Source organism: Gallus gallus, chromosome 3 (genome assembly GCF_016699485.2).
Source record: "Gallus gallus isolate bGalGal1 chromosome 3, bGalGal1.mat.broiler.GRCg7b, whole genome shotgun sequence".
In the NCBI taxonomy this organism is placed as follows: Eukaryota; Metazoa; Chordata; class Aves; order Galliformes; family Phasianidae; genus Gallus; species Gallus gallus.
Window position 1 is genome coordinate 109,416,344 of NC_052534.1, and position 22,002 is coordinate 109,438,345.

Here is a 22,002-nt window from a genome sequence, read left to right on the forward strand (position 1 = left end):
CTTCTGGGCTGAGTATAAAGGGATGAGGAAGGTTCAGCACCACACATTGCCAAGAAATCAAATGGCACTGCAGTTTTCCCATGCTGGGAGAACTAGAACTACTAGAATTACCCCCTCATTCTCTCTGCATTTTTTTTTTTTTAGTATGGGTTTTCCACACTACTGCACCTTCTTCCCTATGGCACGAAATTCCCCTTTGCTTTCCGCACTGCTTATTTAAAGCAATGCTTAAACAGATGAAAGCCCCCGCAGTGCGGACACTTTGCAGGGCTGTGTCTCCCTCCAGCTGCAGAAGAGCAGAGCGGGTTGCAGCCCGGCCAGCAGCTCCAGGGAACTTCCCCAGGACGCAGGGAAAACCAGCCTGGAGACATCACTGCGCTGCAGGGTTTTCCTTTTCCTCCATGCTTCCCTGGGGAAAGCCTAGATGCTGTTAGTGGTGTCTGAATATTGGCCAGATTATGGGGCATGTGGGTAGAGCCTATATTTATTTTTTTAGAAGTATATATTTGTTTGATGTTTTGCAAGCATCTGCTTAAGATTTCTGTGCTTATCTAACGGGAGGAAAAAGCCCATTCTTCCCAAAGCCAATTCAGTGCAAGAAAAAGTCGTAACGCCGCTGGGCCCCTTCGTTTCATCCTCCGCCAGAGGGACTCCATGATTCCTTTGCTGCTCCTCGGAGAGCCAAGAGCGGTGGCTGGCAATTAAAGGCATCTGCGGGGCTCACGAGAGGGAAGGCGTGTGGGAGATGAAGGATGGACGGCACCTGAAAGGCCTGAACTCTTGGCTGGCGCAGCCTGGGCTGAGAGCAGCACGTCTGATGGGATGTGCACGGTGTTCCAGCAGGTATGGAGGTGAAATAAAGAGAAAGCAAATGTATTGCTTGCTGACAAAGCTTCCCCCAGCCCAACCCTGAGGGAAGAGGTGCCAGCAGCTCTGCAGAGCCGCTAAGGAGGGATTAGCTGGGTAAGGAGCAACCCAATGACCAAATGACCAAAAATGACCAGTAGGATCAAGGGGCTGCAGGGGAAATGGGGGAAGCTTCAGTTTGTACAGAGCAGATGCAAAAGGAATGACACAATTAAGACAGGGAAATTAGTGATTGAGTCAGATTGTCACTCCCCCCATTTTTCAATCAGGTCTACAATTAGAGCTGCTCATACACATAAAAGCTGTTGTTGTATACAGGGCCTGATGGATCCGATGCACTCACTGCTGTAAAACGCCACCTACACAAGTGCCAGGTTTGCTTGTGTAACAGGAGCTGTACCTACTTACTTGTAATAAAGCAAGCACCAAAAGAACACCATATGGACAAGCTTTTGTGCCTGCTTAGTATGACAGACCCCAGGAGCCTCATCACCGTTCGGTGCTGGTCATCCTCAGAGATGAACTCTTTGTACAAATGCAATGAGCCGAGGAGGAACATCACACTAACACTCATGAGCATGGGCTTGGAAATGCATTCTCATTTTCATATCACAGATCACTGCAAGAGAGATGCGGCCAACAGGGTCTAGTCTGATGCCTAGGAAAAAAAGTTGAAATATCAACCAGGAGGAATCCAACACATTCCCTTCTCATTTCAGCTGTTGCATTATGAGCCCTTGTTGTTTCAGACGGATGGTGACTGCCTGCTGTTTGCTCTGGGAGACTCAGATGTCTCTAATGCCTCTCTGGAAGTGGTTTGCTTTGGGGAAGCTAAATTCAAACGTTGCGCTGCAATAAAATTTGTAATACTACACATTTGTGCATCATACCACCAGACAGGCAATCTGGAGCTACGCCACCCAGCCCCACCTCGGCTGTGTCCAACCTCTCACTGCAAGAGCAACAGAAGCAACATAAGAAGCAGCATATGAAGTAAGGCGAGTGAAAACACGCTCCATCTGGGCCCTGTCCCAGCCCAGGTATTTAGGAACGTCTTAACCTGGGGATTTCACCCAAACTATCATGTTTAACAACTTTAATGGTCTGTTTTTCATAATGTTATCATATCCCCATTTGAACCCCGTGTTCACTCTGCTCTGCAAAGCTTCTGCTGGTAAAAGGCTCCAAAGCTCAATTGCACTTTGAAAAAGGTATTTCTCCTTGTTTGCTTTAGACTCGCTGCCGGATTACTTCATCAGGAAACCCTCCCCTATAAAATGAGAAAAACCGAACAGTAATGGCCCATTTCACTCCATCCACTATTTGACAGAGCTGTATTATAACCCCATCAGCTCTCAGATCCGCTGTGCTGCGTTGGACGCTGCCCCAGAGCTGTACAATCCACATGGCACCAACGCTTATACAGCTCCTGCTTCTGCTGGCATAGCTGCAGCCAACTGTCCTTCATTTCTACTCCATCCAAGTTCCACAGGTGAGTACAGCTACGGGCACACTTTCTCTCTGCAGCCACTCCTAGAGCCAAGGGAACGTTTCTGGTTAATAAAACCAACAGTTAACAATTTAAGCAAAAGTCCAGGAATAACCCAATGAGAAAATAAACCAATTTTATTCAAATTACCAAGTGTTAATCACTCCCGGAATATCGGACTATAAACAGCTCCAATTCAGGAAGATGGATTTCTTCAATTAACACATACTCGTTTGAAGGCTACAAAACATTTGCTTATTTAGGCTTAAAACGAAACAATAAGCAGATACTTTTTAATTTAATCTTAAAAATTAAACTGTTTCTTCAATAATAAAATATACTCCCTATGATACAAAAAGGACATTGACTTTATCCACAGGTGACAGAGTACAGCCACGCAATCATTATGCTAAGGGTGAACTGCAATGACATTTTAATTACATTATTCCTATTATACGCTCTGAGTGTGAGAGCAGCACACAAAGGCTCCAATCAGAGTCCTGTCGTGCTAGGAGCTGTACATACGGAGAGGAAATATAGAGTTCTGCTGCAAAGGGTACAGTCTGATCTAAAATCCTCCCTCAGGATGTGCCTCGGTGGAAAATGAGGGGTATGAGACGGGATGGATTACCTGCCTGACCAGATGGAGACCCCCACATGCACGGCCACTTTCTACAGCCAACCGCTATCAAAGAGTTGTTTACAAACAGATGATTTTGAAGCTCACCAGATCCAACTTAAGAATCAGCCTTTAGGAGTCCCCGATTTTGCTTTCCCCCAGCAGACTGGCAGACCCCAACAACAATGAGGTGCTTCTGAGACTGATGGCATTTTGGTGGAAGAAATCCAGCCCTGAAGATGGGTCTGGGCTGATAGCTAAAAATTGGAGCGCCTCTGAGTTACTTTTTGTCTGTGCCGTGCCCTGAGGGTGTTATTCCATCCCAACTTTTTAATATCACTGACATTTTTAAGCAGCTCTGGGTTGGTTTGGAACCACTCATGTCCCTGCATAGACTGATTTCACACACAAGAGTGAAAACTTGTCCATGCATCTCTTAGGACTCCCAAACTGGTTCTTCCTCCTCCCTCACTGGAGGGATAGCAGCATGTGCAGCCGGCTCCTCTTCCTCTCCTTCAGCCTCAGACCCCCCTCACTAACCAGGACCGTGCCCTAAATGAGTCAGGATTTGGAACTGAGTGGTTTCTGAGGAAAAACAAAACAGCATTTCTGCTCACCCTCAGGTCTCACTATGCAACTTGGTTTTGATCTTCAGGCTTTGGAATTGGAAACAGTCGGACAAGGAAGATAAATCTGTCAATCGGTGGATCAGAACTTGCTAGGCAGTATAGAGCAGGACTCTTAAGAAAATAAAATTTATAGGGGGAAAAAATGAGATAGGATGATTGCTGTAAGGGTTTGCACAGATGAGGACCTGTTCACCAGAAAGAAAAGCAAGCAGCTATTGGGAACAGCTTCACAAGCTCACAAGCTCTGAAAACACAGCCACGTACACGAGCAGTCAGTATTGCACAGGGAAGGAGGGTTGGGGTCAGGTTTTTTTTCACCCCTATTTCCCAGTGCTGACAAAGCCCCACTCCTGGCAGCACGGGATGCAGGGCGGCAGCTCCTGCCTCTGCATGGCCCATGGCACTGCACGTGTTCATTGCACAAGGAACAAATCCAAGGGCTCAGCCAACAGCAGTGTCATTTCAGGAGCAGTTCACTTTGTGCCGCCTTCCATTCCAACACACTCTTACAGAACTGCTGAATTAAATAATGCCATTACATAATAGAATCATAGAATGGTTTGGGTTGGAAGGGACCTTTAAGATCATCTAGATCCAACCCCCTGCTATAGGAAGGGACTCCTCCCTCTAGACCAGGTTGCTCACAGCCCCATCCATCTGGCCTTGAGTACTTGCAGGGAGGGGGCATTCCTCATAATAGAATGCCTATCCATAGAACAGATGCTGTTTCTGGGAGTAGGACTCAATGATCCTTACAGGTCCCTTCCAACTCGGGATATTCCATGATTCTGTGATTCCACCACAACAACCAGTGAAAAACTGAGCCTTGAACCAGACTTTAAGTTCCTACTGCAAAGCGTAGACTCTTCTGCTTGCTCAGTCCTAAGCAGACTCCTCAAAATGAACTATATTCTGCCCTGTATTCAGGCTCCTATATATGTTTTATACTACAGTTTATTCCCAAAGATGGCAATTACCTCTCATTTCACCAAAGCTCTTCAGAAATTCCTTAATGAAAAACTTGAGAATCTGCTGTTTGGAAACGCCCCTTACCTACCATATACATCCTAACAAAAGGGATTAATTTGATGGGGGAAAAAGGGGGCGAAAAAGATGAATGTGGTGCCCATGGCTATTTCCCAAAATTTTCACAATACAGACATAGAGAGACAGGGAATGAGCAACAGTGCAGCAGAATGGGCTGCAAGGATGCTGCAAAACATAAGCAAACCCAGGAACTGGGGGCTGTTCACTCCTGCTATGCTTCTACACTGCACACTGCTCTCAAGGCTCCCAGTAGTACCCATCAGCAGCAGCCACGCTTTTCTGTTTTAATTTAATTTCATTTAATTTCTACCAACAAATTCTACCCTGTGGTGGGAATTGACAGCATCATGCGGAGAACCACTGAGCTGTTTTTGGATTGCTTTTACAATGTGAATATATACATTAAGACAAAATAAATCCCCTATCCTCTTCAGCTTTCATTAGATGAGCCGTATCAGAATAGGAGCTCACTGCCTGTGGGTGTGAGATGCAGCAGAAGATGCCTTGGCATCACACTGCCAGCAGGGCTCTGCCCCAAAATCCCAGGGCTCTACCAGTATGGTTCTGGCAGCACTGGTGGTGTCCCCCAGTTACAACTGGGACAGAATGGGGTCTTTGATGCCACTTCTGCAGTGAGACTCCATGTACTGTGGCTGCTTCCATGTTTCTCTGAGTGTTTGCTCTTCTCCAAGGACATCTTCACGCCTCACAGCTTCATGATGGTGCAGACTTGGGCTCTACTGGAATCTCCTATTGGGAATTCCCCCACTGGGAATTCTGCCACTGGATTTCAAAGGAAACAGGATAATACCTTCATTGTTAGAGGCTTTCCTGCCATGACTTTCAGGCCCCAGTCCAGCCAAGCAAGCAAGCACTCGTTCAGCACTAAACACTAACATCCTTCATGGCATTGAGCTGGGGCAGCAAAAGGTGGCATAGACAGCTCTGTTCGTGGTGCAGCACTGCTGGCTGAGAGCGTCGCAGTGCTGATAGCAGCATTTCCTACCAAACACTGCAACACCAGTGGGAGACGGTTGGGCAGGGGTGGCTGTCCCCCAGCAGTGCAGCCATCACCTGCAGGGCCAGGACAGTGGCATCCCTCAGAGCCACTCAGCTGGTGTGTGTCCTCTGGGATATTGCCAGCATCAGCATTTCTCTGATAAATGTTGAAAGGGGATGGTTTGGGCCAAGAGGGGAACAAATGGCTGCAAGACTGCTGTGGACTATGAAATGCTGCCTGGTGACGGATGTGGGGGGCTGGACAGGGTCCTGTGCTCCCTTGGGGCTGGAGTGTTGCTTGGGATGTAGGACAAGGAAGTAAAACAGATCACTGCTCTTTTCTTTCCCTGCACAGAAGAGGAGAGGAGGTGGTAGGACCCCATTTTCACTGCCCAGCACAAAGTTAATGGAGCATGGTAATTTAGCACCAACACAGACCAGAAGATCTTGACCAAGGAAATGGGACATTCTGTGACCAAGAGGGAACATCCCTACGTATCCAGGGGAAATCCCTCAGCAAAACCATCTTGAACACGGTGACTTTTCCAGGTGCCGGCTGAAAATCACAGCCCAGACTAAACAGACCATCACTGTTGGTTTAAGTATCCCAGATGAAAAGGCAGATTGTTAAAAAATGCTTTGAATGCTGTTTTCTCCAAAAAATCATTACCTCCTTCAACTTCTCAACAAGTACGAGCCTCCCAGCTTTCCTGCCTCCTCTGGAATCATTTGGTCATCGCAGACATCAAAATTAATGAAGGGATGAAAGATTGAGTAGAAAGGCAAAAATCTTACTGGAAAATATTTCTTAATATGAAAAGCTATTCAAGAATATATCTAGCAGAATAATAAACAACTGCAAACTTCCCAGTGCCTAAAAGAATACAAGTGAAGGAGGACAATGGGCTTTGGGTTTACTTCCCTGTTTAAAACGCCAATTCATTTTACAAAGTGCGTGCTTCCATGTGCCCATAGGGTTTTAAATGAGTGAGATTTCCAACACCTACAATTTAGCAACACCCCAAACTCAGCCGGTGAGCCAAATGTGGTCAGTTCAGAAAGGGGGACTCTCTTTGCTTCTCGCTTTTACTGCTGGGACAGTGGTGGGATCACTGCTGGAAGTGGTGGCCTTTGGGTGCCATTCCACCAGGTGAACCGGTTGCCCTAAAATGCTCTTCTCTGTGTGCCCATCCATGGGCACTCTGCTGAATTGGCAAAGAAGGATGAAAGAATGGTTATGGGTAACCTGGAGCTGGCCTTCTGCAGGGACAAGGGATGAGGAAAGCTGTCTGGGGTCAAAATAGAATAAATACATATTCAAAATTACTGCCCTGCACAACACGGCAGGAAACAAAGATGTCTAACTTCTTTGCAATACAGACCATAATTCCTCCCTGGCAGTGGTTTTCAGCTGATGCAAACACAGGAGAAGAGCTTGTAACCCATAGCTCAATATTCCACACCATTCCCAATAAAGAAATACCTTTACAAGATTCTTTCTGGTGGAAAAAAATGTTTGTCGGAAGCTTTCTTTTAAGCAGTCCTGAAACAGATGCTCCTTTGGTCTTACCTGCACAGCAAGATGACCTCTTGGCAACTGAAAAAGTCTAACAAAAAACAAGAGTAACTTGTATACGGGATCCTTTAACACTTCTGTATCGCTGGTAATAGAAGAGAAATCAATATTAGTTCCAATATGAATGGAGTGTTGGATTGACTGAACAGGGAGCTTTGAAATAAATATCTAAGAAATGTTTGGATGAAATGGACATCTTTACAGACATTTGGTCTGCATTTCTGAAATGTAGATGATTAAATCCACATTGTTGGCTTCTTCCCCCTCTGCACTATGTCTTTCTTTACATCTTGCAAAAAATTTATGAACAAAGTTATTGTAAATCTGCAATGTCTGTCTTGTCACTTAGATTCTTTTCAGAAATGCTGCCTTGCCAATGTAGACACACAATCCTGTATGATTAATATTTATTACTTATAATTCTAAATACAATGGAAGGTCACCAAAAATACCCTGTCTAAAGGAGTCTGGAGCCCCTTAAAACCTCGATGCTGATGGATCCTGAGTCATGAGTACTGAGCTCAAATTCAGTATGTAGGGCTCAAACTCAAACTTTTCTATGTAGGATTTCCAGTGTTTCCTGCTTCTGCGTATGGCTGAAGCCAAAGAGCACAAAGGTGAGCAGAAGTTAGACCTGATAGCATGAACCTGCAAACCCAAAGGTCAGGCAATGCTCGAACCTGTCCATGATCTTGGATCAGCCTATAACAGAGCAATGAACAAAATGCACAGTTAGGATGCAGAGCAAGACGTGGATTCCCCTAGAATGGGCACTGCAGCTGATGGAAAACCAGTTTCATTTCTTCCCTCTTATTCTTTCTCACATCTATCAATACATTTTGCCCAGATTTTTATTTCTTTTTGTAGTGTTGCTCAGAAAGTGAAAATATTTTGATTTTGTATTGGTAATTAAAAGGAAGGCATCTTGGGGGTTTTCAGTTTTCTAATCAAATCCAGAAAGGATTTTAAGGACACCTAACTAAATCTCATTGTACCAACAGCTCATTTTCCTTTTGCTATGAGCCCACCCATTCCTAAACATCATTTTTTTTAAAACAGATGCAACTTGAGGCGTGCTGAGACCAAATGATGGTGATTTGGCCCTCTTCTAGCAAAGCCGAAGTCAGACAGGTAGAACATTTCAGAAGCATGGGATTCAGGAATGAAGGCTCAGAGATGGCCAAAATCAGGGCAGACCCTGACTGCTTCACTCACCCCACTCAGCTGCAGTTGAGCGCTGCCTTCTGTAAGGATCTAACCACAGTGAGCACAGAACAAGAGCTGCATCTGCCTCTGCACCTTCATTCCAAGAGCACTGCCACCACGCCACCAACTGCATGCAAACCTGGCCAACAGCAACTGCAAAAAGCTGCTCCTGGCCAAGGGGTGCTGCCAGCCGAAATCCAGCCCAGAGGCTGTTCATCACACAGCAGGCTTCTCCATAACAAATGAGATCACATGGTGCTGCTAACGCCATCCTGAGCAGCATGCTGAGCGCAAGCCAAAAGTGAGAGGCGGGCAGAGAGGACAGAGCGGATCAGAATAAATAAATAAATAATAGTCTCAATCTAAAACTTAAAAATAAAATAAAATCACAAGTAATTCCAAACCCATGAAGAAGTGGGTTTTTTTGTTTTTGTTTTTTTTTTAACGAGCCACATGTGCCTGTGCAGACACTGCTAAGCTCCTGAGGCTCTGCTGGCTGCTATCAGCGCCCTCCGAGCCAGCTGATTTCGTGCAGCCTTTGCCCCCCACTTCAGCCACTGCTAACATAGCCCCTTCCAGGGGAAGGCCTGGGAGTTCTGAGGTTTTGGAAAGCTCAAAACAAACTGATCACTGCGTGCAGAACAATAGTCAACAACAAGCTAACTGTGTCCTGCTCCCAGCTGGGCGAGCGTGAAAAGGGGAAAAATCCCACCCCATTCATCACTGTCACACAGCGGTGGCTACAGATCCATCTCTTGGCTCTTAGGCTGCAGACAGTTCACTCCAGGGTTCCCCCAGCCACAGCCCACTGCCCCCGGGCTCCACTCAGTCAGGGCTCAGCCCTGAGCACAAAGAGAGCCATGCCAGCCAAGAGCTCAGCTTTCATTTGTCTTCAAATAGTCCCAAACTGAAACGTTTCATGTTCACCATCATACATGTGAGTTTTATGCAAAAGAGCTGTCATTCTGGATTTACTAAAGTAATGTGCACATAATCACTGCTTTAAAGCAAATTGTGTCAGGCAGATGTTCCGGATTGAATGAAATAATCAGTTTCAGAAAACAATCCTGAATCGCTTAACCTGGACTGGTGAACCTTGGAGAAGCAGGACTAAGGCAGCACGCAGGCTTCCTCCTTGCCTGCTTGCCAGCTTTCGGGCTGGAAATGTGTCTCTCTGTCCCAGCATGTCCCCTTCTCAGAGCGCGCTGCTCCCTGGGCAGGATGATGGCCGCCTGAAGGCGACCCATCTGGAGCCCAAAGCAAGGAAAGGGCTTCCCCCACCGAATGCACGCCAGCTTGCTCCCGCCTAGCCACGCTTCCCAAGATAGCAGCAGAAAGGAACTGGCAGCCACGCAGCCAAGATGACAATGTTCTGCATGGTTTGGTTAGTTGTGCCTGTTCTGGCTGTGGGCTTGACTCAATGTATTGCCCCGTTATTGCTGTCTCTTCCAACTGTCAGACCCACCGGGCATTTCGGCATTAGCACTGCTCTTCCAAGGGCTTCCTGCTCAACTGCCCATTCTCTTTTGCTTTACACCTCCAGATCCAGCAGCATCATGCAAATTTTATGCAAAGGAGCATCTGCAAGTCTGACATATTTGCTTAGGCTTTCCCCTCTTGTGCCAAGTTAAAAATAAATGTCCTACGAACTCTTGGGCCTTCTAAGACAGAAAATGCTTTCAGAGAAGTTTAAAAATATAACTGCTGAGAGCGTCACTCCTCTAGGGTCAAACTCTTTCCTTTTGCCTCTCTCTCAAATTTTGTTCCTTCCTCACAGGTTTCAACAGCAATGGGAAAACGAAGCATCCTGGAAATAACCAGAAGAAGAAGCAGTTCTACGTGTTCCTAGCTGACTTGCTTGAAATTTAAGCTAACGTCCTACTGTTAAAACTCCAAAGAAAACAGGTGGTGATATACCCCAACACAAAACAAGAAACTAATACAGCGGAGTCATTTCCAATACTGATTATGAGTAATACTAGTTGTGTCAGATCGTAGGTTCAGATTTCAAAGGGTCTCCACCCTCTACACTAGAGCTGCCTTCTCCTTCCTCCAGGGAGAAGCATGTTTGTCCCTGACCAATACTCCTGAACAGGTGAAGTCATAGGGATGCCAACCAGATAGCATAATGATAAGGTATATCTTAAGGCAACAAGGAGAAGAGTCTGTAAAACAGGAATCTGCGAGGGATGCCGAGCCACTGCTGGGGTCAGTTAGGACTTGCTGAGCCGCTTGGCCACATCCGCATAGGCTTGCTCAATTTCTTTGTCTGCTGCACAGGTGTTAGTGAACTCATCCCTGGCGTACGCGTTCTTCAGGTACCGCCACAGCCCCGTCATCTCTGTCGGGAACTCGAAGTTGCGGTATTTCTTTGCAACAATCTAAACCAAAGAAAAAAAAGGTTGGTGATAGATCCCCAGGTGCCATCTCAGAGAGCTTCTTACTCTTTCTTGTAGTGTAATTAATAGCAAAGGAGACAAATGTGTGGTCAGACACCAGAACAGGCTGTCCGGAGGAGCTGTGGATTCCATCATCTGAAGCACTGTGTTGGACAGGGCTTTGAGTAACCTGATCTAGTGAAAGATGTCTCTGCCCATGATCTTTAAATGTCCCTTCCAACCAACCCAAACCATTCCATAATTCTATTATTCTTTTAATTTCTTGGGGACACGTGGACTTAGAATAAAAAAGCTTGGAAAGGCCCATCGGTCATCCCACATCTTGCAAGCACACTATCTGTGCAGGGCACTTCAAGACAATTGTCTGGCAACTATCACCAAATTGTGCATTTTCAGATACCTAAAGTTCATTCATTTTACTATTGTTCTCTGGTGTTTTCCACCAGTCCTATGCACATCACTTCTTAACAGTAAGATGCCAAATAAGAGATCTTATAGCTGAATGAAAAATATATAGATTTAGGGGAAGGGCATTAGTAACAGTTAATATATAATGTATTTTAATACTGACTATCGTATTCAACATATTACATTATATATTTACTTTTTTCTTTTTTTTTTTTAACATATGTAATATATTTTACTTGGCCAACAAAGGCAGAAGACATAACTGCCTACAGCTGTTGGAAGGCTGTATCCTTGTTCTCACAATGGAAAGATTTGGCATGGTATGGGTACCATGATCGAGGAACCAAGGTGATTTAGCAGACATTAGAAACAGGAATATTAGCATAAACTGGGGGGAGAAAATGGCTATTTCAAGAATTGTTAGACTCGGAAATTGTCCATCAAGGGAAATTCTCAATTTCTATAAACGTTCAGGCCCTTATTCAGCAAAACATTTAAGTGCATACTTAATTTTAAGCACCTGTATGGTCCCATTGAAGTCAAAGGGACTAATCTGTGTTTAAAGCTAGCTGGTTGGTTAAGTAGCTTGCTGGATTGGGATATTTCAGTTTCCCTGTAAGAATATACCATATAGAATAATCCTGTGGTGACAGAATGAACTAGCTGATAGGAAGGGACGGATTAGCTGATTTGATGAGTGCTTCCAATCTCTAATTTTTCTGACAGTATAAAATTGTTCCTGAGCATAAATTACATACATATGTGGCACAGAGTTCCCCTTTATTTTAAAAGCACATGGTAGAGCTGTTTTCCATCTCAGCTTTCGTAGGACAGTCATGTTCTCAGAAATGGCTATGATTTGTTTTTATTACCAGGATCCACTTGGTGTATGTAACACCTCATCCTGTTTTAAACTGCATTTAATTAAGCATTCTTGCCTTCAATGATGTTTCACACACACATGGGGAAGATAAAACCTGCTGGGCAACTCAAGTCAGGATTTTCACAATTTTCAGCACACATCTTTCATCAAGTGAAAAACTCTTAATATTTTACCCTCTTCTTACATCTGTAAAATGCTTTTCAGATAATAGCCTGTGGTTATGCTCGTCTGAGAAATATTTTAGTTCTCGTTTGACTTCTTTCATTTTGTCACAGTGAAACAGGAACCATTTGATTTTACATTGTGTGAATCCAAAGTCACTAATGAAGATGAGTCAAAGAAAGAGCCAAACTTACCTGGTGACTTATACACTTTTATCTATCTTACTGCACGTGTGCCTTCAGCTCCTAGGCTCAGTTTGTTTTGGCTCACAGAGCCAAATTAGATGCATGACTTGGTTTTAATTACTAGTTTTCTTGCTTGTCAAGGTCTGCCAGGTACTTGTTTTATTCTAAAGAAAGATGCAATCTGATAAATCAAATAAATGAAACATTTAGAAGTCAAGACGATGCACATCATTTGTGCTGTACCAGCAACCACTGTATATCTTAAATCCTGGACCTCAGCTGTGACATCGATATGTTAACTTCTCTCTGTGAAACACCAGCTGGAACAAATACTGCCCCCAAAGACAGACTGTCTCTCTTAAGTCACAAGTCAGTGGGAACTGACTGCAGTTTTGACATCTCTCTTAAGAATAATGGGAAGTAATTAATATGAAAAATGACTTTTACCAGCAGCAGTGTAAAAGCAAAGAGAAAGGACACCCAAATCTTAACATTGTCTTTGCTACTGGCTACTCACGGGATAATCTTCCCATGTACTAAAGTTAACAGCAGGACAAAGGGGAACGGTTTTAAGTTGAAAGAGGGAAGATTTAGGTTGGATTTTAGGGGGAAGTTCTCTATCAGGAGAGTGGTGAGGTGCTGGAACAGCTGCCCAGAGAGGCTGTGGATGCCCCATCCATCCCTGGAGGTGTTCAAGGCCAGGTTGGATGGGGCCCTGGGCAACCTGGTCTAGTAAATGGGGAGGTTGGTGGCCCTGCCTGTGGTGGGGGGTTGGAGATTCATGATCCTTGAGGTCTCTTCCAACCCAGGCCATTCTGTGATTCTGTGTGATTAACGTATAGGAAATACTGAAAAGAATGTGTGTCGAACCCTGTTTCCTTAGCACTTAAGATACCTCTGCTGAAAATCCTGCTAGTTTGACACTTGGCTGTTGGAGCAATGGAAGGGACTTCAGTCTGTGCATTTCATATAACACTCATTTGCTTATCCATGAGAGGGAGTGGGTAAATACATGTTTGTTAGCCTACCATGTAGCACAAACACTCTATATGCCTGAACCAGAGCACTTCCCTATCAAATAAGGCTTCTTTGTCCATCACATGACATCTTTTACCTTGACAACATGGAGTTTGGGCAGAAGGTTGCAGTCAGCAAGGGTGAGGTCATCTCCATCCAGAAACTTGCGTTTGGACACCTTCTCCTCTTCAGTGCTGTTTGCATCGATCTCCTCCGGCAGAGGGGTTCTCAGATAGTCATCCAGCTTCTTCAGAGCCTTCACCAGACCTCTTTCAAGGGCTGTGCCAAAAAGTAAAGAGTAAAGCCAGAGAGAATTATTTAGAAACATTCACTGTCAACGGTTATTAAGCAAAAGCAATATAACAAAATCTAAATACAAAGCTAGTTAAAACAGGTGAGATATTCAGCCACCTTTAAGATTCTTCTTACTTCAGGTTCATTTAGGTGCACATTCTCATTCTGATATGTCTCAGATGGAGTGCCGCAGTGGAGATAAGTCTTTGGCCTTCAACTGCGAAAGACCTTGTCCCACACTGCTGCTGGTTTCAAGGAACTGAAGATTTAACATTCCACTCAGACATGATGCAAAGCAAAGAGCACAGTTTTTACTTGAAAGCATCAACCTGGGGCACAGACTTTGCGTTCTTACACTTTACCTGCAGGTTAGTAGAAAAATGTGATTGCAACAATGCATTTGTAGAAAACTGGATGACTGTACACAAATTTGCATGCTATTCAAACTGCAGAGCCTCCAGGGCAAGAAGGATCTTTTGCATCTCTGAAGGGTGACAAGCACGATGTGGTCCTGGCCCCTGACATGTGCCCCAGAGTGCTAAAGCAATATAAATAAGAAACAGCGAGAATTTACAATGTGAAAAAATAACAACATGACTCACGGGCTTCGGGCCAGAATTTCAGCTGGTGAAAATTACCTGCAGTGATTTATACCTGCTGCAGATCTGGCCTGGAGTCAGCGTTTATGGCCTAATCCTGTAAGATCTTTTATCTCCGAGTAACTTACTGCCATTTAACTTAAGGGAGGCTGCTCAGTGCATCAGGTTACTCACATGGCGTGGCACTACAAAGCCTCGGGAGATAAATGTATTCATGGAGCATGGCATGAGCTCCGGCGGGCAGCGGTGATCACCCTGTGCAGGGCAGCTCTGGCACCTGCAGCTCTGCCTCTGCTGTGCTGCTGGCATGGAGGGATGGGTGGTGTGCACAGGGCCGTGGAAAGAGCAGGAGCTGAGCTCCACAGAACATGACTCCTCTACGGCCCTGACATCCATTAAGCCTTGTGCCAGTGGTGGAAGGCAGATTAAGCCACCTGATGCCTTGCTCCCTCTGAAGCCTCTTGGCCAAGCACCAGGGAACCGTAGCAGCTCTGTTGTGGCTGACTCTCAGACACAGTGGCAAATCCTGTCTTAATTGATTTACTGGAGGAGTGACTGCGATCCAACTGAAAACATCCCAGCAAACGGAGCGGGGAGGGAAAGAATTTTATTTCTGAAAGCAGAGCATCTAAAGCGACTGAAGTGCTGCCATCCATAAAACAAAAGCGTTGCCATCCCTTATTTAATCAATTTAAATCGAATTTTGACACTGACATTCTGCTGTCAGATCCCAGCAGTGGTGCCTTTAATCATCTGCAGCTGTGCTCTGCCACACGGCTTCTGCCCAAGGGCAGTGACTGCCTGCTGTGCAATGCTACCCCATGTGGCAGTGCTTGGAAGATTCAGCCATGTCTCCTTGGTCTGACCCATCACACCTGTTGAATGGATAGCCCTCTGTCTCTTGGTCAGCCTCACGCTATATTCTCTCACAGTGAATTCATTTAGAGACAATGGAACCAAATTACTGCGATTTAATCCCATTTTGCTCACGTGGATTTTAGAAAATTGGCTTGACACTGACTATTTTCCAGCATCCCCTTTACCCAGTGAGACCTACAGCTCTTGGAGGGATCCGTGCAGTATTCCCAGTGGAAGTGCTGTATGAGCTGCCCCATGCTAGCCCATGGGTCGGCTGCACGTGTTTACAAAGGCAGGAGCAGCAGGTGACACACATTTATGTAAGTTTTTCTGGAACTTATTAGGGATGTGTTGTTTTCTTTTCTTACTGATACACCAAAGTGCGTCATGGTTGTCTCAAAAACAATGCCTGGAGTGGAGCCTATGTGTGACAGTGGGAAAAACATCTATCTGAATTCATACTTGGAGCTTGCATGCAACTGCTTTAGGCCAGAAATAAGCATATGTGCAGGGTTCAACATGTCTGAGACCCAATTCCAGGCTCTGCTGGGACCCATGGGATCCCAAGACCTCCCACTGAAGTCACCACAAGGTGGGACCATTTCAGATTCTGATCATCGGGAACTGAACCACTACTTTGGGCCCTGATTAATTAATACTCGTCTGGTATTAGTAAAGCTCCGAGAACAGCCAGGAAAGAGAGGGGCAGTGAAGAAGGGAGAACTGTCTTTCTTCCAACTGACCAATGGTGGAATTCTGAAAAGTCAAGAGAATTAAAAACCTAAAATTACAATTTCATGTAGAGCTTAGGTGTACATGGCTACTTTTAATTTCTTATAAAATCATTATAAATAAATAAATCATTAAAATCATTAAAAATAAATAAATATGTGGGAGAAGAATTGTATTTTTAACAGTGTTGTAGGGAGATCATTTTTCTGGAAAGTGGAAGGCTGAGCTTCAAATGTCTTTCCAAGGTGATCAAACCAGATCTCCCAGATTAAATCCCACCAATGGAATACAGAGTAATCTGTATGGCTTTCCTGTTGCACTGTTTCCCTTTTCATAAATAGTTTTAGTGGATCATCACAGAAGGCTGAAACCATGGGTAAACACCTTAAAAAATTAACTCTCTCATTTGTTCTCTTATCTGGTCAATATTTATGAAATTCCATTAACAGTAAAAAAATATGAGCAGAGACTAAGGAACAACATTCTCAGTAAAACCTACAGCTCTGAAGGTTCTGGAACCCTTGCTGAGTGATCTGTTGTCTGGGCTTATATTACAGATCAAACCAAGCATAAGAAACTCTTAACAGAATCGTGGAATGGTTTGGGTTGGAAGGGACCTTAAAAGATCATGCAGTCCCACCCCCTGCCATGGGCTGTGTGCCCCCAGCTCAGGCTGCCCAGGGCCCATCCATGGTCTCGGGCACCTCCAGGAATGGGGCACCACAGCTCTGGGCAGCAATGAGGCTCACCATCCTCTCAGTGAAAAATTTCTGTCTAACATCTGTCCTAAAGTTCCCCCTTTTATACTTTTTTAGTTTAAAGCCATTCCATGCTGTCCTACCACTATGAGACCATGTAAAACATTGCTCCCCCTCCTCCTGATGAGCTCCCTCAAGTGTTGGAAGGCCACAGTGAGGTCTCCCCGCAGCCTTCCCTTCTCCAGGCTGAACACCCCCAGCTCCCTCAGCCTTTCTCCATAGGGAGGTGCTCCAGCCCTCTCACATCCTCCTGGCCCTCCTCTGGCCCCACTCCCACAGCCCCACATCCCTCCTGTGCTGGGGGCCCCAGGCCTGGATGCAGCACTGGCAGCATTACAAGGGGCAGAGCACAGGGGACAGTCCCCTCCCTGCCCACTGCCACCCCTCTGTTGATGCAGCCCAGGATACCAATGGCCTTCTGGGCTGTAAGGACACAGTTCTGGCTCATGTTCAGCTTTTTGTCCATCAAGACCCCCAAGTCCTTCTCTGCAGCGCTGCTCTCTATGAGGTGTCACAGTCTGTACTTGTATCTGTGATTCTCATCCCAAGTACATGAGATTCTCTTGTGACCACTTTTTGAGCGTCTTCAGGTCCCTCTGGATGGCATTCCTCCCTTCTATTGTGTCAGCTGCACCACTCTACCTGGTGTCATCAATACACTCGCTGAGGGAACACTCAATCTCACTGTCTATCTCATTGATAAAGATGTTGAAGAGTACCGGTCCCAAGACAGACTCCTTGGGGACAATGCTCATCACTGGCCTCCACCTGGACACAGAGCCACTGACAGCAGCTCTCTGGCTACAACCACTCAACCAATTCTTTATCCACTGAATAGTCCAGCTTTCAAATCCATCTCTCTCCAATTTAGACATGAGGATGTGATGCAGGACCACGTCAAAAGCCTTGTACAAGTCCACATAGATGACAGCAGTCATCCTCTCTTTATCCACCGATGTCATCACTTCAACACAGAAGGCCATCACACTGGTCAAGTACAATCTGCCCTTGATGAAGCCATGGTCTTGAAGCTGCAGTGAAGCTGTGCTGGCTGTCAAAGATCACCACCTTGGATCACCTCTGAACCTCCCACAGTATGGCTATTTTGTGAAAATCTGGATGACTTGATATGTTGCCTCTGCTGAGAACACAGGGAGCAGCAGGCACTCACTAGGGCCTTGTGAATACCAGACACAACAATAGACTGAATGAAGACATTTAAAACGATGTGACCAACTAGAAGGTGCAATTTTCCATTTGGCAATATACTACCCACAATAAATTTTAAAAGTTGTTACACAGCTATTGCCCTTAATAACTTATCCTCATGGTAACATCATTAAATAACAAGGTTTGTTGATAAGAGGGGAGCTCAATTGCACATCAATTGTTGGGATTAATCTTCCCTGAAGTGTATATATTAAATGAATTGGTTTGAATCAAACACACTGACCTTCCTCTGTAGTCAGTGGTATCTTCTCTATTACACTTGGTTTGCATGACCTTAAGTCAGTTGTATGAAGAACTTTTCCTGAAGCACCTAATAGCCTCGCATTGTGTTGGTAATGTCAGGGTGGAGTATTCAGTATTACAACACCAAGTGGAACTATGCCTGAGAATGTGGCTCTGTGCTGCTTTTGAAATTTCCACCTCCAATTGCTTCCCCACCCTGTAGACTTACAGTATGAACTTAGAGAACCCAAATGTGGCCCAGCCCTGTATGAGGACTCCTGTCATCAGGTTATCAATGCAAGATCTGCAAAAGTCTGAACTCACACAAACTGTCTTTCTGGCCAGAGAAATCACTGAGCACAAAGGCACCAGATTGGTGCCACAAAGGCACTGTATTGCCTCCATACTGATGTATTTAATATAACTTCCAACTCCAACATGTTCTATCCATGTATATTCAAAATCCATGGTGGAATCACTTCTCTCAGCCTTCACAGCTGTGTTCTGGGCTATTTAGGCAAAGACAATTTACATCAGTCACAGCCTGCTGTGTCCTCCCACCAACAGTGAACAAATGATATCAGTAAAAAAACCTCACAAGTTCTTTGTGATATTCCTTCCCTATTCAAAACTATACTTTTATACAACTTTCCTTAAGAATTCTGAGTCAGAGGCCAAAAAAATAGCACTTTCCAATCTCAAAGCAACCACAGAACACTTAATGAATGTATTGCCATCTGTCAATTGCATGGGGTGAGGTTCAGTTTAGCCAACGATACCTAATTCATAACGACGCTCTGTTTTCAGCATAAGGTTACATTATGTTGAACAATGAGATTAACAAATCGTGACATGCACAGAAATACAAATAATGTAACAAAAGCTAATAATCTGCAAAATTGTGCTCTCAGTTACACTGACATAAAAGAGGAGTAACTCCACTTTGTCAACAAGCAATTCCATATTTACTCCAGTTCAACCAAGACCAGATTTTGGCTCTGTTACTCAACTCCACAAGCAAAAACTTCCTTAAACTATTAGCCTGATCCACTATTTCCCAGGGACAAAGAGAAATCATTCTGTCTTGAAACATTTATACCACAACAGAACAAAACATTGGAAAATGTAACGCATGGAGAGACCCTGCAAGTCAAGGGCCAGATTCTAAGATTCATTAGTAGGTATTCAGGGTGAAATTCTGGCCATACTGAAGTTATGCTGTTGACTTCAGTGGGCTTAGGATTTCTCCAGAAGCTTTTAAAGCCAAAATCAGTTCATCTGAACTCCTGCATAATACTGGCCATAAAACTCCCAGCATTGGAGGTCATTTCCATCTGTTTCCTATGGGTCAAATAAGGCTGAAGCAAAGTGGAAAGTAACTAGAAAGTAGTAAAAGGAAAATGGTTTGGAAAAAGTAAAACTGATTCAGACTGTCCACACCCACAGCGTTTACAGAGGTCAGACAAGGACTCTTCTTCCCCTTCCTTGAACTCAAATATTTCCTTCCTTTTTCATGCTGGGATGAGGAGAAAGAGCAAAGCAGACAAAGCACATAAACACCCATCTCTGTGGCCTGAAAGAGCCACCGGAAGGCAGATCATTCCATCCTAAAATAGTACCCTAGGAAAAGCTGAACTACCACCAGAGGAGCCTCACTTTTTTTTAGAATACTCCTTTGAGAATAGGCAAACTGGCTACTTACATCTTAAATACCTAAAACGAGGTGAGATTTATCCTGTTCTATGTGTCTGAGTGGAACCATCTGCAGGATGAGGATTGTACTTGATATAAGAAGAGATGCCTACACAGAGGGGTGGTGACGCACTGAACAGGTTGCCCAAGGAGGCTGTGGATGCTCCATCCCTGCAGGCATTCAAGGCCAGGCTGGATGTGGCTCTGGGCAGCCTGGGCTGCTGGTTGGTGACCCTGCACATAGCAGGGGGTTGGAACGAGATGGTCATTGTGGTCCTTTTCAACCCAGGCCATTCTATGGTGCTATGATTCTATGCAAAGCATGGAGGGCACAATAAAAGCAGTAAGAGTAATTGATTCCTTGGTCAAACTGAATTTTAAAACTTTAAAACTTTTAAGACAAAACACAGCAAAAATGTTTACATTTTAACAACTATCCTAAAGCAAAATAATATAAACCTTCCAAATAAACATATAAGAAAAGAAGTGTTCAGGTTGTTTGGTTAAGTCATACGTAAGATACTCAATCATTCAGGGACATGATTTAGCAGATAGTTGTTAGAGTTAGGGTAGGATGGTTGGGTTGTGGTTAGACTTGATGACCTTAAAGGTCTTTTTCAACCTGAGCAATTCCGTGATTCTATGATTCTATGATTTTCACATGACCTTTAAAATTTGGATAACCTTTGAAATTTGCCCATCATTCAGGACACCCACACCTTCCATGCTATTTTTTTCTCACATCAACATTTTATCACAAAACATTTTTCCAAGCCAAAGATAGATAGATACAGCCCTCTTCATGTCACTGAAAGCATGTGACAAGAATTTAAAGTCATCAAAGTACAGCAACACAATGGCTTTGGAGCTACCACCTGAAACCATTGTCTGACCTCAGTATCACACACAGAATTAGTAGGACCTCAAGTTTCTGAATCTTCAAGCCCAGCAAGTTCAGCCAACAGCAATCCAGCACAAAACAGTTGCTACTGCTGCCCTGGACAACTAATGGGTGCTTTCCCTTTTTACTGCTTTCTTCCATTGCCCGCCAGTAAGATTTATCCCGTAACACACGCAAATGAACTTGGTGAAATACGCAATGAGGGAAGAGGGGGAACAGTACATAAATATTCACAGTCTCACACAAACAATCTGAGATTTATTTCCACTTTAGAAAAACAAACCACCTTTCCTGATCACTTCCAGATTCACAGAGTTTGATTTTATATGAGACCCAATACTGTTTTCTCGTAGGAGAAGGAAACCAGCTAAGAAACTGCAATTTAAAGTAAGAAAATAATATCATTCTAGTAGTCTGACAGTCTGATTAAAGACCAAGGATCCATATTTTCACTCTATTTTTCTACATCCTGCTCACTTTTTTTAAGCAGGCTCAACAGAGTACTGTAACTTTAATCTGAATAGATTAATCCTTCTCATGCAGCAGAGCTGCAACTGCAGTACGTGTTACTGCCCCTGTATTACATACTGACCTGTCTGTGATTTTGATACAGCCCTTCAGACCACAGTGCTGCCTTGAATGCCTCTGTTCAGCCGTTTAAAAGACAGGTGTCTTGTCTCAGCTGGTTGTATGGGCTCCTCCTGCTCAGACACACCAAGCATCTCGGGAGGGCAGCTCCTTCCCACTGTCAGAGACCCCCAGTGGAAGCTGAGCGGCTCCCTGCACACGTGCCCTTCCCACAGCATGAATTATAGGTGAAACCTAAAGGACAAGCTCAGGCTAGACACCTAACAGTCAGGAAGGTGAAGTCAGGAAAGATGAACCCTACCCTTTAAATACAGTTCCACAGTTCACCTATTTTTTATAGTTACTTAGATACTCAGGCTTCACACCCCAAAGGGAAAGTACATCTCCAACTTGAGCAGTGCAACATCCAACTTCCAGGTGTATTTCTGCCTTGTAAGATCCCTGGCTCCAAAGAGAATCTGTATCGAGGGGCAAATGATGGTTAGTCCCTACAAAAAGGCTCCCATGCATCCAACCATTGAGATACTCAACTCTGGGCCAAAGGGAGTTTTTGGAGTGAGCCACCTCTGCTATTAAAGATGAATTAAAGATAAATTATTCAATATCCACTTGAACAGAGACCTGATCGTGCTCCCACAATAA

General features: G+C 44.5%; 1 protein-coding gene across 3 annotated transcripts in view; it reads right to left on the reverse strand.

Annotated features, from left to right (window-relative positions):
- Positions 1–2,475: 2,475 nt before the first annotated feature.
- Positions 2,476–22,002, reverse strand: part of CLIC5 (chloride intracellular channel 5) — a 71,048-nt gene continuing 51,521 nt past the window's right edge. For all 3 annotated transcript variants that reach the window (XM_420060.7, XM_040698614.2, XM_004935921.5), the window contains 2 exons: positions 13,584–13,765; positions 2,476–10,813 (listed from right to left, as the gene is read on the reverse strand). In XM_420060.7, coding sequence (XP_420060.2) covers positions 10,646–10,813; positions 13,584–13,765 — 350 coding nt within the window. In that variant the 3' untranslated portion in view covers positions 2,476–10,645. The remainder of the gene's footprint in view (positions 10,814–13,583; positions 13,766–22,002) is intronic.